This window comes from Tenrec ecaudatus, chromosome 4 (genome assembly GCF_050624435.1).
Source record: "Tenrec ecaudatus isolate mTenEca1 chromosome 4, mTenEca1.hap1, whole genome shotgun sequence".
Classification (NCBI taxonomy): domain Eukaryota; kingdom Metazoa; phylum Chordata; class Mammalia; order Afrosoricida; family Tenrecidae; genus Tenrec; species Tenrec ecaudatus.
Window position 1 is genome coordinate 83,687,120 of NC_134533.1, and position 25,516 is coordinate 83,712,635.

At 41.3% G+C, this 25,516-nt stretch overlaps 1 protein-coding gene across 1 annotated transcript in view; it reads left to right on the forward strand.

The window, feature by feature from the left end:
• CCDC81 (coiled-coil domain containing 81) overlaps positions 1–25,516 on the forward strand; it is a 53,488-nt gene that overhangs the window by 1,751 nt on the left and 26,221 nt on the right. Inside the window, exons 2-5 of the mRNA XM_075546423.1 lie at positions 5,152–5,213; positions 8,394–8,550; positions 18,582–18,838; positions 23,095–23,174. Of these exons, the coding sequence (XP_075402538.1) occupies positions 5,152–5,213; positions 8,394–8,550; positions 18,582–18,838; positions 23,095–23,174 (556 nt within the window). The remainder of the gene's footprint in view (positions 1–5,151; positions 5,214–8,393; positions 8,551–18,581; positions 18,839–23,094; positions 23,175–25,516) is intronic.

Here is a 25,516-nt window from a genome sequence, read left to right on the forward strand (position 1 = left end):
CAAAAGCAAGATTTGTTGCACAGATCAACACATCATAATTACAGGTGAGACCACAGAAGGAGGAACGGGATCATGATTGGATCATGTACATAGATAGAAAAGCCATTAAAGGTCCGGGGCCATTAGACCATGGTAGGCTGGGTGACTCATAGAGTGTGACTCATGACAGTGTGACCACCTGTACTATCCCCAATAAAGCAATCTCCATCAGCGAGATTGGCCCTCCCTGGGTTAGCTAGAGATGGGTGGAGGAAATCTACTTTCCAAATGCACTCTGTCTGGGGCCAAGATGATCTGTACCCTTGGATAGTGATCTGAATGAATTCAATAGAGGCTTAATCTCTGCGGGGATTATGCCAGTGGATTTTGGCTGTCACTGTTATCCAAAATGCAACGAACACATCTGTCTTTGAAGAAGTACACAGGGTGGTGAGATTTGTCTCACATGCTTTCAACCTGTTGCTGGGAGACACCCTGCTAGGGAAAGTCGAAGGGCTGATACTGTTTCCCTGCTACGTGGCAGTACATTGTAAAATATCGTTTCAAATGCTGCGAATGTTAGACTCTGAAAAAAGTGGAATTTTCTCTGAATATGAGTTTGTTTTTTTAACAGAGGTTCTTAATGCTTTGGTGTTTGATATGTAAGCACACAAATGAACAGAAACAACACCTAGCTTTCATCACAGGGTTACTTGGCTGTAGTAGGTGATTTGCGATGAAATATAAAAACAACATATAGTTCAGTTGTGTTTAAAGAGTGGTTTAAAGTTCTTTTTGGAATCCCCAGGTAGTACAGATCATTAACACGCTCAGCTGTTAACCCAAAGTTTGGAGGATTGAGTCCACGCAGTGGTGTCTTGGAAAAAGGACTAACGATCTAAAAAGAACCTGGTGATGGAGTGAAATCAACCAGGAAAGCCCGATGGAGAACACTTTCTACTCTGGTACACAAGAAGTTGGCACGAGGAGAATTGACTCAATAGTGCTGAGTTCAAATTATTTTTCTTTTCAGAAGTAGTAATATCCTCTCTGACACCTTGGGATATCAGAATAAGCAAAGTTAGAAACAGCAATATGTAAACTACCCAAATCTTTTCCATTTGAATTGCGGGGTCTACAGGAGCCCTGGTGGTGTAGTGGTTCCGCATTTGGTGGAAATCCAAGTGGTCGGTAGTTTGGAACTACCAGCAGCTCCTTAGGAGGAAGACTGGGCTTTCTGCTCCCGCAAACAATCGCAGTCTTAGAAACCCACATGTAGTCATTATGAGTCAGCAGTGACTCGATGGCAGTGAGTTTTTGGAGTGAAAGTTTGCTGAGGGGAATTCTATGCCTGTTTTTGTTTTTCTTCAGTGACAAATAAGAATGTTGGGTTTGGAATAATTAAAAATACCCAGACCAATCACACCATTGATATTGAAGTTTTCAAGGCTTTCATTTTACTTAGCTCTGTAGTGAATGCCTAGGGAAGCAGCAGTCAAGAAGCCAGCTTTGTCATCAGGCAGATCTACAAAAACCTACAACTCAGCACTATTGCGTCAATTCTGATTCAGAGTGGCCGACAGGACAGAGTAGCACTGATCTCTTGGGTTTTTAGACTTTATCTCTTTTCAGGAGCAGCCTGTCTCATCTTTCTCCTTCAGAGCAACAGGTGGGTTTGAACCACTGGCGTAATGATTAGCAGCTCAGTACATAGTCCCCAGGGATCTCCTAAAAGAGTAACTGAAAAACTATGTTACTTTGGGAACTAAAGTACTCATCTCAAGCCATGGTATTGTCAATCACCTTATGTGCATATGAATAAGGATGACTTACAAAGACTTGATTCCTTTGAATTGCGGTATGTAGCATATCATTACTGATTAGCATATCATGGTTTACCAGGACAAACAAATCAGTCTTGGAAGCGGCACAACCAAAATGCTTCTTAAAACCGAAGATGACAAGACTTCTTGTTACTGGGAGGGGCCAGTCCCTGGAGAAGGATCGTGATCAAGTCGGGCTTATCAAGCTTGGGGTCAATGAAAATGAGGGACCACTCTCAACACAGTGACGGACAGTGACCGCAGCAATGGGCTCGCAGAGAGCAGTCACAGCAAGGATGGCACAGGACTGGTCGTGTTTCATTCTGTCTGACAGAGGGGTCGCTGTGAGTCGGTACCAACTCAACAGCGCCGAACAATAATGAATGGATTACATTTTCTCAAACAGCAACACGTTGCGCTTGATTAAGTCATCCAAATGAAGAAAGACGATCCTCCGATTTTCAAGGAAACCCAGACATGTCTTTCCACTGGGATGTGGTTCCAGGCTACACAGTTTCTTCTGCATGAATGAAACCGTTTTCTCTCTGGGGCAGATTCTGCCTGTGTCCCTCCCTCCCTGCGGAAATCGGAACTGCGTAACATGAGCATAGGTGGAAGACTTTTGCAGTCACGGAAATGTAAATAGTTTTCTTTTCAAAACTAAAAGAAGTGGCAATATAAGTCTAGGTATTGAGATTCTGACTGATTAGTAAATTAATGATACTTGGGAGCGCCCAGAATTTCAGTTCATTATTGGTTGAAAGACCTTCATTCTGTGAAGCAGTAGAATTATTTTGGCTGAGGGGGTGGGGGAGGCAGGGCGACATGCAGCAGGATGAGGTGCAGGAGAGGAACCGCCTGGTTGTAGTGTCCACTCGGGATTTCAAATGAAGGGCAGACTTAGACATACATGCTCCTAGTCATTGGCTTTGAGGAACAGGAAGAGAATGTATGCGGACAAATTCTTTAGTCTTTTCACTCAGAAGCCTGGAAGGCTGCAATTGTGAATGGAGGGAGGCGAGTTGGAGATGAGTCCCAGTCACACTCATAATTAAAAATATTCCCCACAATATTCCTCCCACCATAGTGTTACTTTAAAGTGACTTCTTACAAGCACATATCTCTAGGAGCAGACATGTTGCTCTTATTCTCCCTACTCAGCGGACAGTCCCTCCCCCTTCCCTGCCCTCAATACTGGTGTAGGTTGCTTTGTTCCCTAGGTGGTTACTGTAATTAGGGGACTGTGATGCCCGAGACCATGTAAGTTAGGGTAAGAATACCTTCTCTCTCTTTCCCACTTGGATCTGGTTCCTGACATCATGGAGGTGAGCATCCCAAAACTTTTGTCTGCCTCTTAATTTCTTCCCTTCAATCACAAAACCGCTCCTTAGAGCCCATCTGGATGTGGGCTGGATCCCGCAAGTGCTGAGTAGGCGAGTTTCCACGACCAACCTTGTTTCCAGATGCCCCTGAGAGCAACTGCTACTTCTCATTGTTCCTTCTCTGGCATACTAATAAACAGATTTTTGTTTTTATTATATTTTTATATACTCTCAAATAGACTACAAACACAACTGCCTTATGCAAATGAACATTAGGCATTACGTAAGGAAGACTGACGAAGAATCGGTGGATTTGAATTATGGTGCTGGCAAAGAATCTTGAAAAGAACCAAGAAGTCTGTCTTGGAAGAAGTACAGCCAGAGGCTCTTTAGACTTGAGGATGGGACGACTTCATCTCCTGTGCTTGGTACATTTTATCAGGCCAGGCCAGCCCTGAAAAAGGACATCGTGTTTGGTAAAGTGGAGGGACAACGAAAAAGTAGACGGCCCTCAGCAAGCTGGATTACACGGAGGCTGCAAGGGGGGCTCGAATACATGAACTATTGCGAGGATGGTGCAGGACGGGGTCTCCTTTTGGTCTGTTGTGCATAGGGCCACTTGGCACCGACTTGACAGCACCTAACAGCAGCAGCAACATCACTAAAAAGATTGTGAGCACCTGATTTAATTAGTGGTTTAGGCCCTTAGAAATAGAAGTTACACCAATCAAGCCAGCAGTGCCTAAAGCGGCTGGGACATATCTTTTGTTGCTGATTATATCTGTGTCCTAAATTGGCCATCTGGTGTCACTTCTTAATCTTGATTTTGAGAATTAAAATAAAAAATTAATGACCTTTTAATTTGTGGAATGATCCTAATTGGAGAGCATCTTTAATGGACAATGATGAGCCCGAGGTTGATAGAAGTGTCAACACAGACCTCATTTTCCATGTTTTTAAGTACTAGCCACATCTGCGGTATATATTCATATCCCATATCCACACTTTTGGTAATGGCAGGCACTTTTTTCTGCTACTGATTTTTGGAACATAGCTCAGAATAAGAAGATAAACAGGTGGCTTCTGATTGGTCAAAGTAGACTGTGGAAAGTCAATGCATTAATTAAAAATAAACCCAAGGGTATGTTTTTCAAATTGATGATTTTTAGACATAATATTTATACATTTAAAATTTCAAGAACATAGCAGATCAGAAACAGTGACTTAGGAATGGGATGGAGCTGATAGTAGGGAGACATGATAGCTGATCACTCACAGTGAAAAAAAATGAAAAGCAGATTAAGAAAAAAAAACTCAGATTTAAGAATGAGCGGAGAGAAGTGAGGACAGAGAATCCTTTCTACCTCAGTGGTGTTTGGTCTTATTCTTATGATAATAGTATGAAGTTACAGTGAATGTTTATCTTAATGATGTGGCACAGAGTAGAAACTTGATAAATGCTTCTTGAATAGGGGATTCAGAAAAGGCTAGATTCCATTTGATTTTCTCAATAGACAAAAGAAAAGCATGCAATAAATGTTAGAAATATTTAAGAATACTATCAACTATTTAAAAATTTAAATAACATCTTTGAAAAATTAAGGGGTCAACTTCTTTTTGGCAGATACTCTGTACTGAAGGCTGTAATCTTTGATCTCCATTAGGGTGTCCAGTCTCCTCCCCTTTGAGCAGATAATGTCTTCCCTGCTATGTCTCAGGTTGTTGATGAATCGTCCTGCAATGTGGATGCTGGATGTTTTGTATACTGCAGATTCTGGAGTTATTGTTTAGCATACATCTTGAATAAGAAAGACGAATGGATACAACACTGAAACATGCAATTCCTGATTGTTAAGGCCACGCTTTAACATCTGTTTAAATCTTAGTATTTAGTTTAGTAGGTTTTATTGTCAAGTGAGTCTGCATTTCATATGTGTTTTGAAAATTTACTAGTACCTAAGATATCACATAGGCGCTTATGTAAAAACTTATATAAAAACTTACTTTTGTTTTTCTTTAAATTTCAGATGTTTCTACAATTTGGGGGTATGTGTCAGAATTTGTGGAACGGCAGCTAAGTCTGCACAAGGTAGGATTTATACTTTAATTGTAGTGCAAGAGTCCAAAGGATAGTTCCTCCATCCTGTACTATAGTGTTTCTGAGAGCAGAAAGTAGCCTTCAGAACCACCTTATTTAACGTATAACCCTGTGATTTTTTTTGGTGTTCACACTGAGGGTTTTTGTACAGCAGATTTGACAAACACAGATTTCATCCTTAAGCAATGAATTTGTCAGTTCTGATCATCTACTGATAAGGAAAGCAGGCTGATCATCCTGAGTATGTGTAAAGGAACTAGAGAGTTCTAGACAGCTGTCATTGAATAGTTCTAGGCATGGCTTGTGACAAATATAATGTGTCTTGCTTAATCTCAGGGAATGGATTTTCATTGGAATATGAGAAGTCAGTGACTAAACTGAACCTACTAAAAATGAGAAACAATTCTAATTTACTGCCGTCTAGATAAGTGGTTCTCAACCTTCCTAATGCTGTCACCCGCTAATGCAGTTCCTCATGTTTTGGTGACCCCCCAACCATAAAGTTATTTTCTTTAAAAAAAATCATTTTATTAGGGGCTCATACAACTCCTATCACAATCCATACCTACATCAATTGTGTAAAGCACATTTGTACATTCATTACCCTCATCATTCTCAAAACAGTTGCTCTTTACCTAAGCCCCTGGCATCAGCTCATAAAATTCTTTTCATAGCTACATTATAACTGTAATTTTGCTACTGTGATGAATCAGGCAACCCCTGTGAAAGAATCATTCGATCCCCAAAAGAGTCACGACCCACGGGTTGAGAACCGCTGGTCTAGACGATTCCAAAACAAAACTACTGTATATACTCGAATATAAGCCGACCTGAGTATAAGCTGAGGTACCTAATTATTACCTGGGAAAACAGAAAAACTGATTGACTCAAGGATAAGCCTAGGGTGGAAAATGCAGAAGCTATTGGTGAGTTTCAATAATCAAAACAAATGAAAATAAAATTACTAAAAATTGAGGCATTAGTGGGGTAGTGTATTTAAATATTTATTTTAAATAAAACAAATAAAAGGACAAGTCATTTAGCATTAGTAAACCAGCACAGTAAGTGGAAAATAGGTTCAACAAAAACAGTAAGGTATCAACAATGATACTTTAAGAGTACTATTCCCTGAGCTCAATCAGCAACCAAGCTAAAATGTAAAGAGTTAAAATTCTTCAAAACTGGATTCCTCATCGTTATCCGTTTCCCAATGCAGAGCTTCAGCTGGTGTGAGGTCATCATAGACGCTGTCCTCACTGAGATCGCCGTCATCACCATCACTGCTGTCATTTTCATACAAAGCGCAGTCTTCACTGCCAACCATAGCATTACTAATACTACATTTCTGGAAGGCACGTCACACCATGTCTTCTGGAATATCTTCCCATGCATCTCAAACCCACTTTGCTATTAATTCTATGTCAGGCTTCATGAGATTTCCTCCTTTGTTAGTCGGGCTTGACCAGATGACATCCATTCATGCCACATCCTTCGCACACAGTCTTTAAAAGGCTTAAAATTATTTTCATTCAAAGACACACTTCATAGGATGGCTCTGATTGGTTAGATGTGAGTAAACAAACATTCAAAGCCCTGCAGTATCAGTGGGGCTTTGAATGAACAGCAGAGAAACGGCAATCACCCACGAGATAACAAGCATTCGTCCCGTTACCTCGGGGGTGGGGGGGGTGGGGGGGGCGGGGCAGCGAGATGTTACACCTCGCTGGGGTACCACTGATCCGTGTATAAGATGAACCCCAGTTTTTCAGCACATTTTTTTGTGCTGAAAGACTTGGCTTATACACGAGTATATACAGTAGGCTTCTTGTCAAGTTTTGGATTGGAATGCCATAGCATTAGAGAGATTTTGGAAATAGGTTGGAGGGATCTTGGAGGCTGTGGGTTTCATGTTGGGCTGCTAATCTACAAGGTCAGCGGTTTAAACCCTCCAGCCCCTCCATGGGAAAAAGTCTAGCTTTAAGCTCCCATAAAGAATTACTGCCTTGGAAACCGAGCACTTTAAGGCCATTATGAATCAGAATCAACCTGATGGCAGGCTTTTTGGAGGCTGTGGGTACTCAGAGGACCCTATACGACAGTTCTTGGGTCAAATTTATCCTCCAAACTTAATTTACTTTACCTAAGAATTTGAGCGTGCTCACCACTTAAAATTAGGAGAGTGGGTATAGAATTTTGAATTCCCCCCCTGCCTTATTTTGAGGAAGCAGCAGCTCTAACAAGGCCCATCATTCATTCCAGTGTAATGACATGTCTGGACCTGAAGACAGGCTCTTTAGAGATGAGACACGCAGGGCTTTCTCCTTCAGCCATTACGCTCTGCTACGGACCACCTCACCACCTTCCTTCCTTCCGTGGTTCCCACAGGAATTGAAGTTTGTAGCTCTTGATATAGGATGTCTCCACGGAGATCGAGAACCAATTTGAGAGCCCAAAGCATTAGCTTCTACCCATCAATCAGGCTGTCTTATGTATTACGCATATGCCTTAGATTCTAGATTGCCTGACTGTAAGTCAGAGACGTAACCCTAAAGGAAGGAATGAGAAAGCAAAGATGCTCATGCTGTCTTCAATTTCCTCTATAGTAGTAAATCTAAGTTATAGATAAGAGGAAGTTATGGCACCCATCCAAGTTTTCTTAGTTCTCCACGCCTTCCAATGATCCATAGATGAAAGAGTGTCAGTAAAGCATAGCAGGTGGATATATCCTGATAAATTACATTTCATGCTAAATTTATTTGGTAGCTTAGAATCATAAAAATGTTATAGCTTTAAGTGATCATATAGATTACTGAAATTGGAAGATTTACACTTAATTCTCTTCATGGTTATTGACTATTTTTTAAAATCGTTTTATTGGGGGCTCATATAACTCTTATCACAATCCATATATACATCTATTGTGTCAAGCACATTTGTTGCCATCATCATTTTCAAAACATTTTCTTTCTACTTGAGCTCTTGGTACCAGCTCCTCCTTTTTCCCTTTCCCTCCCTCCACCACCCACCATCACCCATGAACCCTTGATAATTTATAAGTTTTTTTCTTATGTTACGCTGACTGATGTCTCCCTTCACCCACGTTTCTGTCGTTGACTAACTTTTGCAAAGTAAGATTTTCTTCACCTGGTTTTGTCCCCTTTTTCCTTTTAGGGGGTTCAGATTCCAGGACTTGGAATTTTCACTTTCATGAGACAAAAGCTTGAGATGGGAAGCAATAAATTCATTCTAATTCAGAGACCCATATTCATCTTGTCAGAGAAGTTAATACAACTGCACGGACTTACACAAAACAAGGTGCATACTCCTGGTAAGTCTCCTGACGTTCCGACGTTTCCAGAAGGCTTGAAGGTGAAAGCGGGGAGGGAGGGGGCAAAATGAGGAGTTGATGCCCGGGGCTTAGGAGGAGAGTAAATGTTTTGAGAATGATGGGAGAATGTACAAATGTGTTTTACACAATTGATGTATGTATATGTATGGATTGTGATAAGAGTTGTATGAGCCCCTAATAAAATGATTAAAAACCAACCAAACAAAAAACCCCTTGGATTTCAAATGTGGGAATCGGTCGATTTTGCCACCCTACTGGGTATAAAAGGGGTCATAGCAGCTGCAGAAAGGGGGAGAGCTCACTACCATCACGAAAGAGGAGTCATGAGTGGAGCGCATCCTCTGGATTCCACACTGAACCCCCTGGAATCCGACACCGAAAGCTGCGGCAGCGGAGGAGTGGCAATGGCAGAGCCAAAGCACCAGAGAGTGGTGGACATTCCTGTCCACGGAGCAAGGAAAGTGGATGCCTCCAGGCACTTATTTGGGGGGTGTCAGTTTGCTGTAGTTGTGCTGTTGTGGGCTTGTGTGTGGCTGTGATTCTGGAAGCGATGTCACTGGTATTTCAAATACCAGCAAACTCATCCAAAGTGAACAAGTTTCAGCAAAGCTTCCAGATGCAGAGCAGATTATGAAGAAGGTATAGGCTGTCCACTTCTGAGGGATTACGTGTGGGTAACACCATGGGCAGCATCAAAACAGTGCCGGACACTAAACGCCCCTGAATAGAAGCAGCACATTGTCAGACTTGGTGTCAGAGGTGAGCCCCTCAGGTCAGAAGGTACTCAGAGTATGAATGAACAAGAGCTGCCTTCTCAAAGTAGAGTTGATAATAGTGATACGGAGGACGTGCAGCCTTCTGGAGTAAAGTCTGAGGGGCCTCCATTTACTGATGGGGCACAACAAAAATGAGAAAAAACAGTTGGAAACATCAATTAATCATTGGAACTTGGAATATACAAAGTCTGAATCCAGGAAAATGGGAAGTTATCAAAAGTGAAATGAAATGAAATAAAGATGACCATTTAGGCATCGGTGAACTGAAACAGACTGGTATTGGCTATTTTGAAAAAGAAAATCATGGGTTACTATTATGACTGTGGTAATAAGGACAGAGTCAAGAAGAGTGGCGTTGCGGTCATCATCAGAATGGACATTTCAAGGTCTGTCTTGAAGTACAATGCTGTCTGTGATAAGATTACATCGATTTGTTTTCAAGGAAATCCAGCCAATACAACTTTTTCAAATCTATGCACCAACCACTAAAGCTAGTGATGAAGAAACTGAAGTACTGTACAAACTTCTTCATTCTGAAAGTGATCATATATACAATCAGGATGCAGTGATAATAACTGGTGATTGGAGTAAAAATGTTTGAAATGAAGGGGAAGGAAGAGTTGATGGATAATATGGCCTTGGTGATGCAAATGCGGCTGGAGAGAATAGGCTAGAATTTTGCAGGACTTCTTCATTGCAAACACCTGTTTTCAATAATACAAAAATAACGGTCTTTTCCATGGAACACCAGAAATCCAACGGACTACATCTGTGGGAAGAGATGATGGAGAAAGCTTAATAGCAGCAGCTAAAACCAGGCCAGAGGTTAGCTGTGGAACAGACCAACAATTACTCATATGTAAGTTCTGGTTAAAGCTGAAGAAAATGAAAACCAGTCCACAGGGAGTCAATATGACCTTGAGCTATCCAACCCGAATTTCGGGAACATTTCAGGAACGGATCTGACTCTTTGAACACTAATGACAGAAGACCTGATGAGCTGTTGGATGACATCAAAAACATCACTCATGATGAAAGCAAGAGGTCCCATAAAAGACGAGAGAAAGGAAAGATCAAAGCGGATGTCTCAGAATAGACTCAAATTTGTTCTTAGAGTAGCTAAGGCAAGTGGAAGAAATGATGAAGTAAAAGGGCTGAATAGAAAATTTCAAAGGGAAGCTCAAGAAACCAAAGTAAGATAATGAAATTGTAAATGCCTAGAGTTAGAAAACCAAAACGGAAGCGCCCGCTTACCATCTTAAACTGAAAGAGCACAGAAGAAAATTTTAATACATAGTGCTTAGTTTATTATTCCTATTTTACATTTTAATTGTGACGCAAGAAGAAATTAAAGTTACAATGCTGAAAGATTCTGTGGGCAGAATGTTGAATGATGCAGGAAGCATGAGAAGAAGAAGGAAAACATATACAGAGTCCCTGTACCCACAAGAACTTGAAATGCCACCATTTCAAGAGGGAGTATGTGATTAAGAGTTGATGGTACTGAAGGAAGATGTCCAAGCTCAACTAAAGGCATTATGTAACTGCAAGGCTCCAGGAATTGATGACGTACCGATGGAAATGTTTCCAGGAACTGAAAAATGAAACACTGAAACACTCATGACAAGAAATTTGGAAACAGCTATCTGGTCGACTGACTGGAACAGATTAATATTTGTACCCATTCCAAGGAAAGGGGACCCAACAGGATGCTCAAGTTTCAGAGCCATATCATTGATATCACATGCAAGTACATTTGTACCGAGAATCATCCAAGAATGTTTGCAATAGGTACATTGATAAGGAGCTGCCAGATGTTCAGGATGGATTCACAAGAGGATGCAGAACAAGGGGTATCATTGCTGGTGTCAGATGGATCTGGGCTGAAAACACTGAATACCAGAAAGATGCTTACTTGTGTTTTATTGATTAGGCATTTGACTGTGTGGATCATAACAAATGACTAGGAACTCCAGGATACGTCATTGTGCTCCTGCAGAACTTGTACAAGGATCAAGAGGAAGTTGCGCAAACAGAAGAAGGGAATACTGCATGATTTAAAATGAATGAGATGTATTAGGGTTATATCCCACCACCATACTTATTCTCAGGGAAGCTGGGTTATATGACGAAGAATGCAATATCAGGATGGGAAGCAGGCTGATTAACAACCTGCAATATTCAGATGACATAATCTTGCTTCCTGAAGGTGAGGAGGACTTGAAATATGTGCTGATGAAACTCAAGGATTGCAGCCTTCAGTATGATTACAACTCAAAAGAAAACAAAAATCCTCGCAACTGGGCCAATAGGTAACATTATGATAAATGGGAAAAAGTTTGACCTAGTCAAGGGTTTTATCTTGTTTGGATCCACAATCAGTTCTCATGGAAAGCATTTAAGAGATAAGCAGTGCATTGCATTAGGTAAATTTGTGGCACAAGACTTTCTAGAAAGTATTAGAAAGCAAGGATGTTATTTTGAGGCCTAAGGCGTATCTAACTCAAGCCATGGTATTTTTAATAGCCTCCTATGAAGTTGAAAGTTGGCTATTGAATAAAGAAAACCATGGAAGAATCAATGCATTTAAATTAAGGTGCTGGCAAAGAATATTGAAAGTATCATGGACTGCCAAAAGAACCAACAGATCTGTCTGGGAAGTACAACCCGAACGCTCCTTAAAAGCATGCATGGCAAGACTTCATCGGATATGCTGAGAACATGTTGTCAGGAGAGACCAGTCCCTGGAAAAGGACATCATGCTTGGTAACGAAGAGCAAACAGAGGAAAGCCCGCCACAGATGGACTGACACAGTGGCTGCAGCAATAAGCTCAGACACAAGAGCAATTGCAAGGATGGTACAGGACCAGGCAGTGTTTCATGGGATTGTACATGGGTTTTTATTACTTAGAACCGTCACCCAACAAAAGCAACAGGTTTGCTGGCCCACAGGAGCTGGAGCCAAGCTCCTTTGGGCGGAGACATGGTGGAATGGAGTGCTCTTGGGCCATTTTCCAACAGTCCTTAAAGAGCTTTGTAACATTGCCTGGGCAGGACAGAAGCCAAAGCCAAGGGGCTGAGGAGAGAGAGTGAGAGTGAGAGAGAGAGAGTGAGAGAGAGAGAGAGCGAGAGCAAAAGAGCGAGCTGCTCCAGGACACAAAAGAAGAGTTTGGTTTGACCAAACAATTGTATCCTGAATATTTCTGATACAGAATTGTAACCTGGTAACTTCCTTAATAAATGTTATAATTGTGTGAGTATGTCTGAGTTCAGGGTTGCCATTGCAATGAAGTATTGAATCCAGCAGAAAAGTAGCATTCCATGAGGTGGCTGATGTCAGAACTGGTAAAGAAGGTCGGAAAGTGGAGGCATGCCTGACCTCTGCCGCATAGGAATCGGCCGTGGGCTCATGAGTTTGAGTAACTCATGTTTTTATAATCAAAGAGGCCAGCGGTGGCCCCAACATCATTCTCACAGGTAGAATACCTGGTTGGGAGAATGTCTGCCAGTATCAGTTTGACAACATTTATTAAATCTATTTCTGTCATATACATAATTATTAACATTTAGCCTAAGAAATTAAGCATATTTATAAAGAGTCAGTATATACCTTATATACCTTTCTCAAAGAAGTCCTGGTGGCACCGTCAGGTAACGTTGTTCTGCTGACCACAAGGTTCTGCATTTCAAAGCCCACTGCTTGGTGGGAGAAGGATGAGGCCATGCACTCTCATAAAGATCGGGTCTTGCCGTGCTTGGGAACCAACCCAATGGCAGTGGGCTAGAGCTGACATGTTTCTCATAACCTCAGCCTTCCACTGAGGGCCAACAATGTGCCAGGGCTGAGTGTTCGAACCACTTAAGAAATAGTGGTAAGCAGACATGAAACGCAGGACACTCGCACCCTGCCTTTATCGCGCTGCCCTTCGTGGAGTCTTTTGAGGGCTTTCTTGTCCCGGTTCCTGGTTGTGTCCTATTGGATGTTCCTTTTTGTCTCCTGTGTGAGACCCACACCTGGATGAAAACAGACAACCAACCTAATAGTAGCAGGTGGAAGGACTCTAACTTGCTGTCAAATTTATTGAAACATTAATTTTATTGAGTTACATGTCCATGAGGAAAAGGGTGTATTTGAAAATAAATATTAAACAAAGCTACACTTAGAATTCATTATGTGTATATAGCGATGCTGTAGGGCAGAGTAGAGTTGCCCCCAGGAGTTTTCAAGGTGACGACTGTCTAGGGGAGTAGACAGCCTCACCTTTTGCTTGCTGCGTGTATTAGTATGGTCGGCTTTCTGGACCTTCTCAGCCATCGTTACCCAGCGCTTTATGGCAGAAGTGGTGTAACGTTGTACTTTATCAAAAAGCAAAAGGAAACCAAACCTACTGAAGGAAATAGAAATAAAGCCATGTTTCTCTCAAGCACCTTTGTGCCTTTGGAGTAGAGCCGACTTTCCCTCTTAGATCCCATCAGGTGTGGCTTACACAAATCATGCATGCATGCAATTAATTTTTCTTTCAGGGTAAAGACGTTTTGAACTTTAAACACAAATCATTGAATTCGTTCACAAGAACAATTTTGTCTACAGTTAACTATGGGGCTATGATTCTTCATAGGTGACTAACCGAAAATTACAGCCTCCTGGTGGCACAATGGTTAGTTAAGTGCTTGGCTCTTAACCCCCAATCAACTGTTTAAAACCCCCCAGCCCCTCCACTGGAGAAAAGGCCTGCTGGGGGTCTGCTCGCATCGAGACCACAGGCGTAGAACCCCTCTGGGGCAGTTCTGCTCTCTCCGGGGGTGACTGTGAACTGGAATGGACTTGAGGCACAGAACAACAAGGAATACCACATTCACCCTCCTGAGTGCCAGGCTCCCTGCTAGCTTGTGGGCTTTATAGACTGAAAAGACTAAAGCCCCGTGGGACCGAAAAGCTTAGAATCTAGTGCTTTGGCACTAAATAGGCAATTCATTCTCATTCTTCTTCTTTTTGAACTTGCCTACTCCCTAAAATTTCTTTGCAAACCCAAAATCAGTACCCGCAGAGTTTTCATGGTTGTCCATGGACATGCGCAGCTCGGTAAGAAATAGGACTATTTGCGAGGTGGGCTCCCACCTACAGCTGACCAAGGTTTCCTTCAGCCTTCTTGTTTTCAGCTCTCAATTCTGTACATCTGTTTAGTTCCACATTTTCCACATCTTTATGCTCTTTGTTAGTGATTTTGCTGGTTGAAATGGTCCACGGCTATTGTACTGATATGCCGCTCAGTGTTTCTGAGCATAAGAAGGCTGTCATTTGCCTTAAGGAGAAAATAGATGTGTTAGATAAGCCTCATTTAGGAATGAATTATAGTGCTGTTGGCTGTAAGTTCATGTTAAGGAATCAGCAGTATATATTTAATAAGGTGTTTTTAAATAGAAACACATAAAGCAAGGTTATATCTTGATCAGTTGACAAAAAGGTTTTAACTAGAGGCTCCTAAGAACCCTGACCTGTATTTTTCATAATAGAATAGGCCAATCTACTCAAGAACTCCCTCAATGCAAGAACACTTTGTTCTATTAACCTGGCATTCCATAATGCTCACCTTCCTGACACGATTGCTGAAGATAAAGTCGGTGCATAAGCAAATGTGGTGAAGAAAGCTGATGGTGCCCAGCTATTAAAAGATATAGCATCTGGGGTTTTAAAAGTTTGAAGATAAACAAGTGGCCATCAAGCTGAGAAGCAACAAAGCCCACATGGAAGAAGCACACCAGCCTGTGTGATCACAAAGTGTCGATAGGATCAGTTATCAGGCCTCAAAAAAACAAAAAAATCATATCATTGTGAATGAGGGTGTGTGTGGAGTGGAGACCCAAAGCCCATCTGTAGGCAACTGGACATCCCCTTACAGAAGAGTCTCAGGGAGGAGATGAGCCATTCAGGGTGCAGTTTAGCACCGATGAAACATACAACTTTCCTCTAGTTCTTTAATGCTTCCTCATCCCCCCACCCCCACCCCCCAACTATCATGACTCCAGTTCTACCTTAAACATATGGCTAGACCTGAGCATGTACATGGGTACAGATAAGAGCTGGAAAAACAGGGAATCCAGGACAGATAAATCCCTCAGGACCAATATTGAGAGTAGCCATACCAGGAGGGTAAAGGGGAAGGTGGGGGCAGATAAGGGGAACCGATCACAATGATCTACTTATAACCTCCTCCCAGGAGGATGGACAACAGAAAAGTAGGTAAAGGGAGACATTGGATAGTGTAAGACATGAAAAAAGAAATTATAAATTATCAAGGGTTCATAAGGGAGAGTGGAGGAGGGAGGGAAAAAAAGGAGCTGATACCAAGGGCTCAAGTAGAAAGAAAATGTTTTGAAAATGATGATGGCAACAAATGTACAAATGTACTTGACACAATGTATGTATGTATGCATTGTGATAAGCGTTATATGAGCCCCCAATAAAATGATTAAAATGAAACAAAACAAAAAGGCTCAAAGCAAACTCACTGGACATCCCTTACAGAAGTATGGATGTAAGATGTAAGAATGACTCACAGTGACTTGTGGGTTTTCCAGACTGTAACTGTTTATGGGAGTAGAATGCCCAGTCTTTCTCCTACAGAGCCTACTGGTGCCTTCAACGACCCATGGGCCTTGGCCAAATGTGTAACCACCAGGGCTCCTTAGAAGATAGGCCAGTGCTGTGTCAACTTTGTAGAACATAACAACTATGAATAACTGGAATTTACTGTGTAAGTAAGCGATGCAAGATAAGGAAACCAGCATTGCTCAGGAACCGGAGAACTTGTCTCTCTTTGTTTCAGAAGACTCAGGAAGATAAAACGGGAGATCTGCAAGGATAGCAGGATTGTCACAGAGATGCTATAGGAAGATATTTCTAGAGCAGGGTGACAAAGTCAAGCAAAAGAAAAACAGTGAAGCTCATGGGATAGTTCTGTGTGGCTCCAGCATATTTGTTATAGGGCAAGTAGGGGAAGGTAAGACAACAGTGTTAGGTAGAGACCAAATTGCAAGGGTCCTTTTAAAGTACGGAGCTCTGGTGGTGTAGTGAGTTATGCACTGAGATGTTAATTACAAGGTCAGTGGTTTGGACCTATCAGCCACTCCATAAGAGAGGCTGTTTACTCCTGTAAAGATGTAAAGTCTTGGAAACCCAAAGGGGCAGTTCTAGCCTGTCCTATAAGATCCTAAAGGGTCCTCCCGAGTTGAAATCCACTGTGGTCCTGAGTTTGGTTTTTGGTTTTCAAACTATGGTAAGGGCTTTGAAATTCCTTGTGTATGCACAGAGGGGGGTTTTGAATAGGGGATTATCTGTAGTGGTCTGGTTTGTTTTTTTTAGTTCAGGAAGATAGTTATTTCAATTGCAGTAATTTGGTAAAAAATGGTAAAAGCCTGAATGAAGCCTGACAGTCAAAAGGGAGATAAGGATATCTATCTATGAGACACACAAGATGAAAAGTTGATGGGACTCAGTTCCCAATTGAGAGTAGTGGGTAGATTAAATGTCTTTGTTGGGGAATAAAAACAAAAGGGCGGAGGGATAAAGGTCAGTTCTGGTGAGAGAGAAAGTAGCTGGCCATGAGTTCAGATTCCTGTAAGGATGTCCAGGTGAAAGTGGCTCAGCTCAGGAGAGAGGTAGAGATTAGAGATCAAGCTTCATGTGTCACCAGCACATTGCTATTTAAACCATAGCAACAAATAAGATTACCTAGAAAGAAAAATAAGGCAAGGAGACAAAGACAGAATGCTCTGGAAAATAACTCGAGCTTTTATAGGGAGTCAGAAGAGAAGGGAAGTCAGCAATGTAAACCCAAACCACACCCACTACCCCGAGTTGATACTGACTCACGGCCACCCTGCAGGACAGGTTTGAATGCCCTGTGAGTTTCTGAGACTGAATCCCCAGATGGAGACCAAGCAGGAAATAGAAGAGCCAAGAATGGGATCATAACTAGAAGAGCAGAAGGGCACTGACAGGAAAAATACAGGGAGTTATGGGAAATTGGATCTGCTATGTGTCCCTTGGTTTGTCTAACCTGAGACGCCGGTGTCTTTATTGAGATTAGTTGTGGTAGACAGATTCCAGGGAGGCTATGGGGGAGGGGGAGGAGAGGTTATAAAGACAGGGACTATAACCTCTCTCTCTCTCTCTCTCTTTTATAACCTCTCTTAAGACATGTATTTAAAAATGAAGAGGAGGGAGGTGACAGAGAATTACTGTCAAATTTTGGAGAAGACTGGGCTGAGAAAAAGAAGGTTGTGTTTTGTAGAACTGCTACCCCCAGCTTCCAAGCAGTATTGAGCATTTGAAAGGTTATCAGTTCCCGCTGCTAATTTAACATCTAAAATGCTCTTATATTTCCTCTGTCCTGTTTCTCTGTCAGTGACCTTGCTTATTGTCTGTCTTTGAATTTTTCATCTTGGTCATTTTTGTTGTTTTCTGCTTTTCTGCTGGTAGATCTTATACAATTTCTACATTCTATTCTAATTAGATAGACCCTAGACTGACTTCAAGCTGAGAGAAGCATATTTTGTGTATTGTCTTTTATAGAATCACTAGGAAAAGCGTTCTTCAAGTCATCCATACTGAGACCTAATTTCAAAAGTTGAAAAGTTGAAAGACCCAATGTTGAAAAGTAACATCTAGTGGAGAATACTATCTTTTCAAAATGCTTAACATTCATAGATATTTGTAATTGTTTAAAAATTCTGAAGTATTGGAGGAGATAGGCGAATATTGCAGCAGCACATTCTGAAAAATAAGGGAACTGAAAAGTTCAGAAAATCCTCTGAAGTGGTTAGTTATTACCACGTTCCTAAAGGAATACCAGGAAGTGCCGTGCTTAGAAGCTAATTTTTCTTAATACCACCAGTATAGAGCTGGGCTTATACTTTTCTTAATACCAGTATAGAGCCGTGGTATTTTTATATAATACCAGTATAGAGCTGTGCTTAGAAGCTAATTTTTCTTATGTTGAGCCTAAGACATATTTAGTGGAAAATTTCACTGATTAATATTTGTTCATGACCATTTGTATTATTTACAGTAAAAGATAATATACATTAGACATAATTAAAATCTTCATATGGATAATTCAAATTTTGAGTATTAAAAAATAAGGTAATTATTTAGGAGTATATCTGATCTGTCCTTATTGTAAATCTCTTCCCCCCTGTCCCCCACCCCAATTTCCTTTTTTCTTCTCTAGGTGATATCCCAATTATTCCACTTAATTTTATCACAATATCCCTGGAGAGTCCATATAACAGGGATATAGTAGAAGGATGTGTGAAGGAAACATTGCTTTTTTTATCGCGATCCATCGCCACCCAACACAATGTGGAATTCACATTCAAAGGGATCGGGGTCCTCATGATCAGACACGGCAAAGTGAAGATGAGATTCTTTAAAGACTTTCTTTGTGGCATGGATGGAAGTGAGACGTTGATGAAAGCCCTCGTAAATGTAAGTTAATGCTCTCCTCCTCCCACGTCTTTCGCACGCGGTGCCGCTGAGTCATCGATAGGTGTGTGGACTGGCCCCACCAGATGTCCCCTGGGGGAAAGCTGCAGCAGTCAGTGGTCCATGGGGCCATCCCTGTGCACTCTAGTACCATTGCCAGTTGGAATTGACTTGCTAGCATTGGGTGGGTTATCATGTAACCGAGTTCTTCTATAGATTACTTTGAGTTTTAAAACATTATGAATTTGGCAGGATTACCCAGAATGATAAATGAGAAAAATGGAGGCTGAGAGAGTTCATTATGTGACAGGACTGGTATTCAAGCCCAGAATTTCTCCCCACATGTTTTTGCTATTACTATTTCCGTGAAGATGAGCAAGGACATCTTTATTCAAGTCACAAAACTCATCTTCAGTTTTTAATTTGCCACACAGCTGAAGAACTTCCATAATTGATCCTTTGATTAATTAAGTAACTGGTCTGGACAGGAGTGACTTTCATGGTTATGTTGTTGTTAGTTGTCATGAGTCTGTGCATCGTTGACTTGCTCTGGAGGGTTTGTAAGGCTGTGCCTTTTTGGAAGCGGATCACCAGTTCTGTCTTCTGAAAACACCTCTTGGGTGGTTTCAAACCACCAGCCTTTCAGCCAGTAGTCAGGTTTGACACAGCAGAGTTTAAGTAGGCAAAAAGACAGTCAGCAAGGATTTATTGAATACCAGTTATGCTGTTGGTGCACCTTTGGGAGCTAATAATGTTGATATGAATGTGTTGGACTATCACAGAATGGTGCAAATTCTGCGTCCTGTAGAGCAAATGCCTCACTTCTATAGGAAACGGTGACGAGTGCGGTTGAATTCTATCCATTTCTTCCTTCACGGGCTCTTGGGTGAGGACTTGGGAGATGGAGCTGTGTATAAAGGGGCACTTGGTGCTTCCTCTGGAACCTGCCATCATAGTTGATTGCTTAGGGAACTCCAAACCCCTATGGAAAAGTGGAAACAAAGAGGCATAACTTACCCTTCTAAGTAAAAACTCAAGGCAAGATTTGAAAAACCAGAAGGCCAAGTGAGTGGCCCATCTTGAAAACTCAGGGAATCTTCTGAGCTTAGCTTCTTATGTGTCTAAAAGAGAAGATAACCTTTTATTGACTTGCTGCATCATATGACCGAACTTCTAAGGGGCAATTTTTCTAAAAAATGCATTCTGAGAGATATTCTAAAAGAAATGTTTTGTAGGTTAAAGACTGAGATTTCAAAAATCAAGTAGATTCATCTTCTAGAACTATCCCTGTAGATTTCTGAGACTGTAACCCTTTATAGGAGTTGAAAGCCAAAAGGTTTTTTGCCCTTTTATATTATATATTTTCAACTGGAAACTTAAAAAATAAATATGAAGTCCTCAAAACATTTTTAAAAAGTTCTTCTTAACGAAAATGATTAGGGCAAAGAATGTACAGATGTGCTTTATACAATTGATGTATGTATATGTATGGATTGTGATAAGAGTTGTATGAGCCCCTAATAAATTGTTTTAAAAAAAACTCTTCTTGGGAATTGCTTTCAAAGCCATTTATGTACCATAATGTTAATTCAAAATTAATAATACATACTTTAATATTAAATAATCATGTATATATATTAGTATATAAAACCAAAATCATTGTCATTGAGTCAATTCTGACTCATGGCAACCCTATAGGACAGGGCAGAACTGCCCCTGTGGGTTTCTGAGACTGTAACTTTTTATGGAAGTTGAAAGCCCATCTTCCTCCTGCAGAGCAAGCTGATACATAACCACTGTGCCAGCAGGATTCCTATAAGGACATAGTTAATATAAATTAATAATCATATATAAATACTAATACAATAGCCCAATTGGATATTGATCACAGTGACCCTGTATATAACAGAATGAGACACTGCCGGTTCTGCACAAGCCTCATAATTGATTTGTTTTAGCTCATTGTTGCAGACACTATATCAACCCATGTCCTTGGTGGTCTTCCTCTTTTTAGCTAACCTGCTTTACCAAGCATGATGTCCATTTCCAGGGGCTAGTCTCTTGAGCAGCCCTGGTGGCATAGTGATTACATATTGGGCTGTGGTCTGAAAGGTCAGCAATTTGAAACCCCTAGCCACTCTCTGAGGGAGAGAGATGGGACTTTCTAGTCAATGAACAGATAGAGTCTCAGAAATTCATGGGACCGTTCGCTATGTGTAAGTTCGCTATGACTAAATGACAGTGAGTTTGAGTCTCTCCTGATAACATGTCCAAAGTATGTGAGACAAAGTCACATCATCCTGGTGTCTAGAGACCATTCTGAATATACTTTTTCCAAGACAGATTTGTTTGTTCTTTCAATATTCTTTGCCAACACCATAATGCAAACACATCAATTCTACAGTCTTATTTATTCATTTTCCAACTTTCACGTGCAAATGATGCAACTGAAAATAGCCATGGTGTGTTAGACAGGGTTCTCTAGAGAAACAAAACCAGGACACTTATGATTTTATACATCTATAGATAAATAGATATATACAACAAAAAAAATAAACAGCTAATTATAGAGCAGTACAAATGGCTCAGTGCAACTCACTCTACCAGACAGTCAATACACTTGCTGTTGGGTGCAAGTCAAGGAAGCAGACAACTGAGTCTTCTATAGAGCTTTCAGGCAATCTGGCCACAGGCAGTAAACAGCAGGGCAAGTCACCATCAGTCAGCCAGATGACCGGGGTCCAACAGTCCCCAGCTCAAGTGATGTATACACCAGCAGTGTGGCGAAGCAGGTCTTGAAGGAACCTCAAACTATAGCGAACACAGTCCACGGGTTGGGTGTCCCACAGGTAGTGTAACTCACAAGTTGAGGCAGAGAACCAGCCAAGGCAGCTGCACACTGGTCCAATCATCAGAGAGCAAGAGACAAGAAAGGCGAGGCTCGCTGAACCATTTATCTCTTTGCCCTTCAATTAAACTGCAACCTTATTAATCCCATATGTGTTTATTGGCCAGGTTGGTCCAATAAACCTACCTATCACACATGGCTTGAGTCAGTGCATTTTAGTCTTTAAAGTGATATCCTTGCTCTTCAGTACTTTTAAAGAGGTCATATGGAGTAGATTTGCTCAATGATTTTTACATAATGTAACAAAAATAGCTGTTATTTGTTGAGTGCTTACTATGTGCTAGTCACTTCCATAGAATATCTCATTAAAACCTCATGAATTGAGTCCTATTATGATTCTTGGCTAGTGGCACTGAGCATTAGGCATTGGACTGCTAACTGCAAGGCCGGTGTCTCCAATCGATCAGCTGCATGACAGGAAGCCGAGGCTATCGGCTCTCATAAAGATTTACAGTCCGGGAAATCCTCTCCCAGAGAGGGTTGCTATGAGTGGGGATTGACTTGATGGCGGTGGATTTGGTTTGGGAGTGTATGTGCTTTATGCTAAAATTGTATGTTTTATGTGCTTTATGCTTTAATCGTATATTTAACTAGATGTGAAGGCCTGAGGCTTCATAGCTGGTAGAGTGTCAGGACTGGAACATGAGTCCACCTAAATCCAAAGCCTATATTGTAACTGCTCAATTTTAGAATTATTTGGGTCAAGGGTGAAATTAACTAGTTGCTCATTTTCCTGAGAGCCCTGGAAGTCTGATCCTGTGTTTAAGATAGCTAGATGAAGCGGTCTACTCTAAAAGTAGCTTCCAAAGAAGAAATGGTTGGTAAAGGGACAGCATCAATGAAATTACCAGGCAACTACCAAGGTGACGATTATTTAAAATAAGTCATTTTATTGGGGGCTAGTCCAGCGCCATATGGTGTATGGATTGTGATAAGAGCTGTACTAGTCCCCAATAAAATGATTTAAAAATTCATACATCAATTGTATCAAGCACATTTTATACATATATTGCCATCATCATTTCCATAACATTTTCTTTCTACTTGAGCCCTTGGTGTCAGCTCCTCTTTTTCCCCCTCCCACCTTTCCACCCTCATGAACCCTTGATAAGTTATAAATTTTTTTATTTTCATATTTTACACTAGGGTGACTACCTTGACATGGGGCATTTCTCACTGGAAGTTAAGCTTTTGACTTTATGTGTGGAGGGAAAATGACAATAGAGTATGGTGGTAGCTTTGCTTCGATAATCTTTTGAATTTACACCAGATTATTAGCTTGTAGCACCTAATCAGCCTGTATCATGGACCCCAGCCCAGGTGTAACCCCTTCTTTTTCCCTGTCCTCCAGAGGCCTGGCACTGTAGACTCAGTGTTGTCTAGCAGAGAGGATCATGGGAAACGACCCTACAGCGTGCTTGCATTTCCACGGTGAGTGGTTTGCTCCATGGGTTCTCCTTACTCATATGTTGCTCGAAGTGGGCAGCGTTTCTCAGTAACCTTTTTAGTTGATGCTCCTCTTTGTGCAGGGTTTCCCACCCCCTGCACCGACCCCCTTTCAGTAAATCCTGGAAGAAGAGTGTATTACTTGCACTTTCTGTAGTTGAATTTAACAACCAATCACCATTTAGCATGTTGGTTTTTTAACGAGTCTTGTCTTCCTGATAATTCTGAAACTACCCCTCGCCTTATTTTTGTTGTTAGATGCCATTGAATTGATTTTCAACTCAGTAGAATTGCTGGCTGGCAGGGTTTTCTAGGCTGTAATGCCTTTACCCCCAAACTGTATTTTCTTGTTACTGCTGAGAATATGCACAGCAGCACATACACCCATCCAGCAGGTTCTCTGTGCATATTGTAGCGACGGTGAGCACTTTCTTTGAGTTGCGCAACCAGCCTCCCCTCCTTTCCTGAGTTCTTCAGTAACACAAACTGACTACTTCCCAAGGGATCTTTTGAGTTGCTAGGGTCAATTTGACCCCATATATAGTTCTTAAAAGAGCATCATGTAAAATAAAAATGCGATAATAAAAAAAGAGCATAATGCTCAAGGCAGACCTTTTTATATTTTCCCTTTTTCTTAACTAGTTAAACTGTTGTTAGACTTTAGGAAGATTTCAGGGACTACTTATGGTTAAAAGTTTAACAATTATTTCAGGGGAATAGCTTCATGGGTTCATTCACCTTCCATGGCTCCAGAAAATATGGGGGTAGGAGAATTTGACCTTCTGTTCTGCATTTCCCCCACTTTGATCAAGATGCTTCTATGTACTCTTTGATCAAAATGTTCAGTAATGGTAGCAGGCAACATTCAGTTCTGTTCTCATGGAAAAACTAGCCATACATTCTAAATCTTCCTCTTATGCCAGACTCTCCATTCATTGTAATTCCAGGTAGATTGTTGTGCCTTGCATGTCAACTTGCAAGCTTCTAATCCCCTAGGCACTACACAAAAAACTAGGAGGTAAAACAGAAGCACTAATTATCCTATAAAGTTCATTAACTGGGATGACCTTAAACTTCCAAACCAAGAAGCCAAATTCCATGAGGTGTTTGATTGTACATATTTATTTTGGTTGTACACATGCAGATCTGCAGGAACAGATCTCAGGTCTTTTGTGGAGCAGCCGAGCGCTTAACCATTGCTCCACCAGTGCTCCTTTCCATCAACTTTGTTGTTACTGTGTGCAGAGTAGAATCACCCGCCCCTTAGGGTTTCCTGCTGGGAGTGAATCATCTCATTTTTTTATCCATAGTGTCACTGGTGGATTCGAACCTCTGCCCTTTTAGTTAGCAGCTGAGCCCTTAACAATTGTGTCACCATGGCTCTTTTCACTAACCTTCACCCCTGCAATATTAGTAAGAGTCTGTCCCCTGCTTCACTCCACTTTCCACCACTGCCTTGCAGTCTAGCCCCCCTCTGCCTAAGCCTTGATTCTTGTGATGGAAGCGTTCAAACCATGGTGCGATACGCATAGGCTTCCATCCCAAAGCCTTCTTTGGAAGGTAAGATGATACAGAGTAGGGGAGAGCACAGTGAATGTTTACTGGTGGCTGCTGTTGAAAATGGTCATCATAATGATAGCACTAAAAATAGTAATAATAATACTGACGATCACCTATGGACCACATACGAGCTGCCAGGTAGGTACTGTTAAGCACTTTCTCAGTGTTATTGTATTTAATGTTCTTTACAACCCCATGGTACATGTTTTCTTCCCCCCCATTTTACCCAGTAGAACATTCATTTTAAGTGTATTCATGATAATTACCGTTCTCATGAGTGAGGCAGTGTGGTACAACATTAAGGAGACTGGAATGGGAGCCAGGAGACATGGGTTTTATTTTCACTTGGCCATTGCTCACTCATTGTGAGTCATCGTCTTAATCTTAATTGCTCTGCTGTTAGCACCTAATCATTTCAGGTGGTAGGAACTTAGGGACTCAGTGCTTCCCAAACTATCAGTTTATCATCTCTTAAAGGTCTGTGGTGTTTGTTTGTTATACCCTCCTCTTGGAAGAGGTGTATGCATGCGTAATATTCACTCGGATCTTGTTAAAATGCAAGTTTTGATTCAGTATATCTGAATGGATATGCAAATTCTCAGCAAGAGCTCAAACCAAATGAACCAGTTCATTGCTCTGATTTCTGTACATGTGAGTTGCTTTTGAGACCACAGAGAGGTGAAGATTTTGGTTGGCCCCAGCCTTTGTCCCAAAGAGCCTGAGCCCACAATATTTGCTTAGCAATCAAAGCACTTGCTACTTGAGGG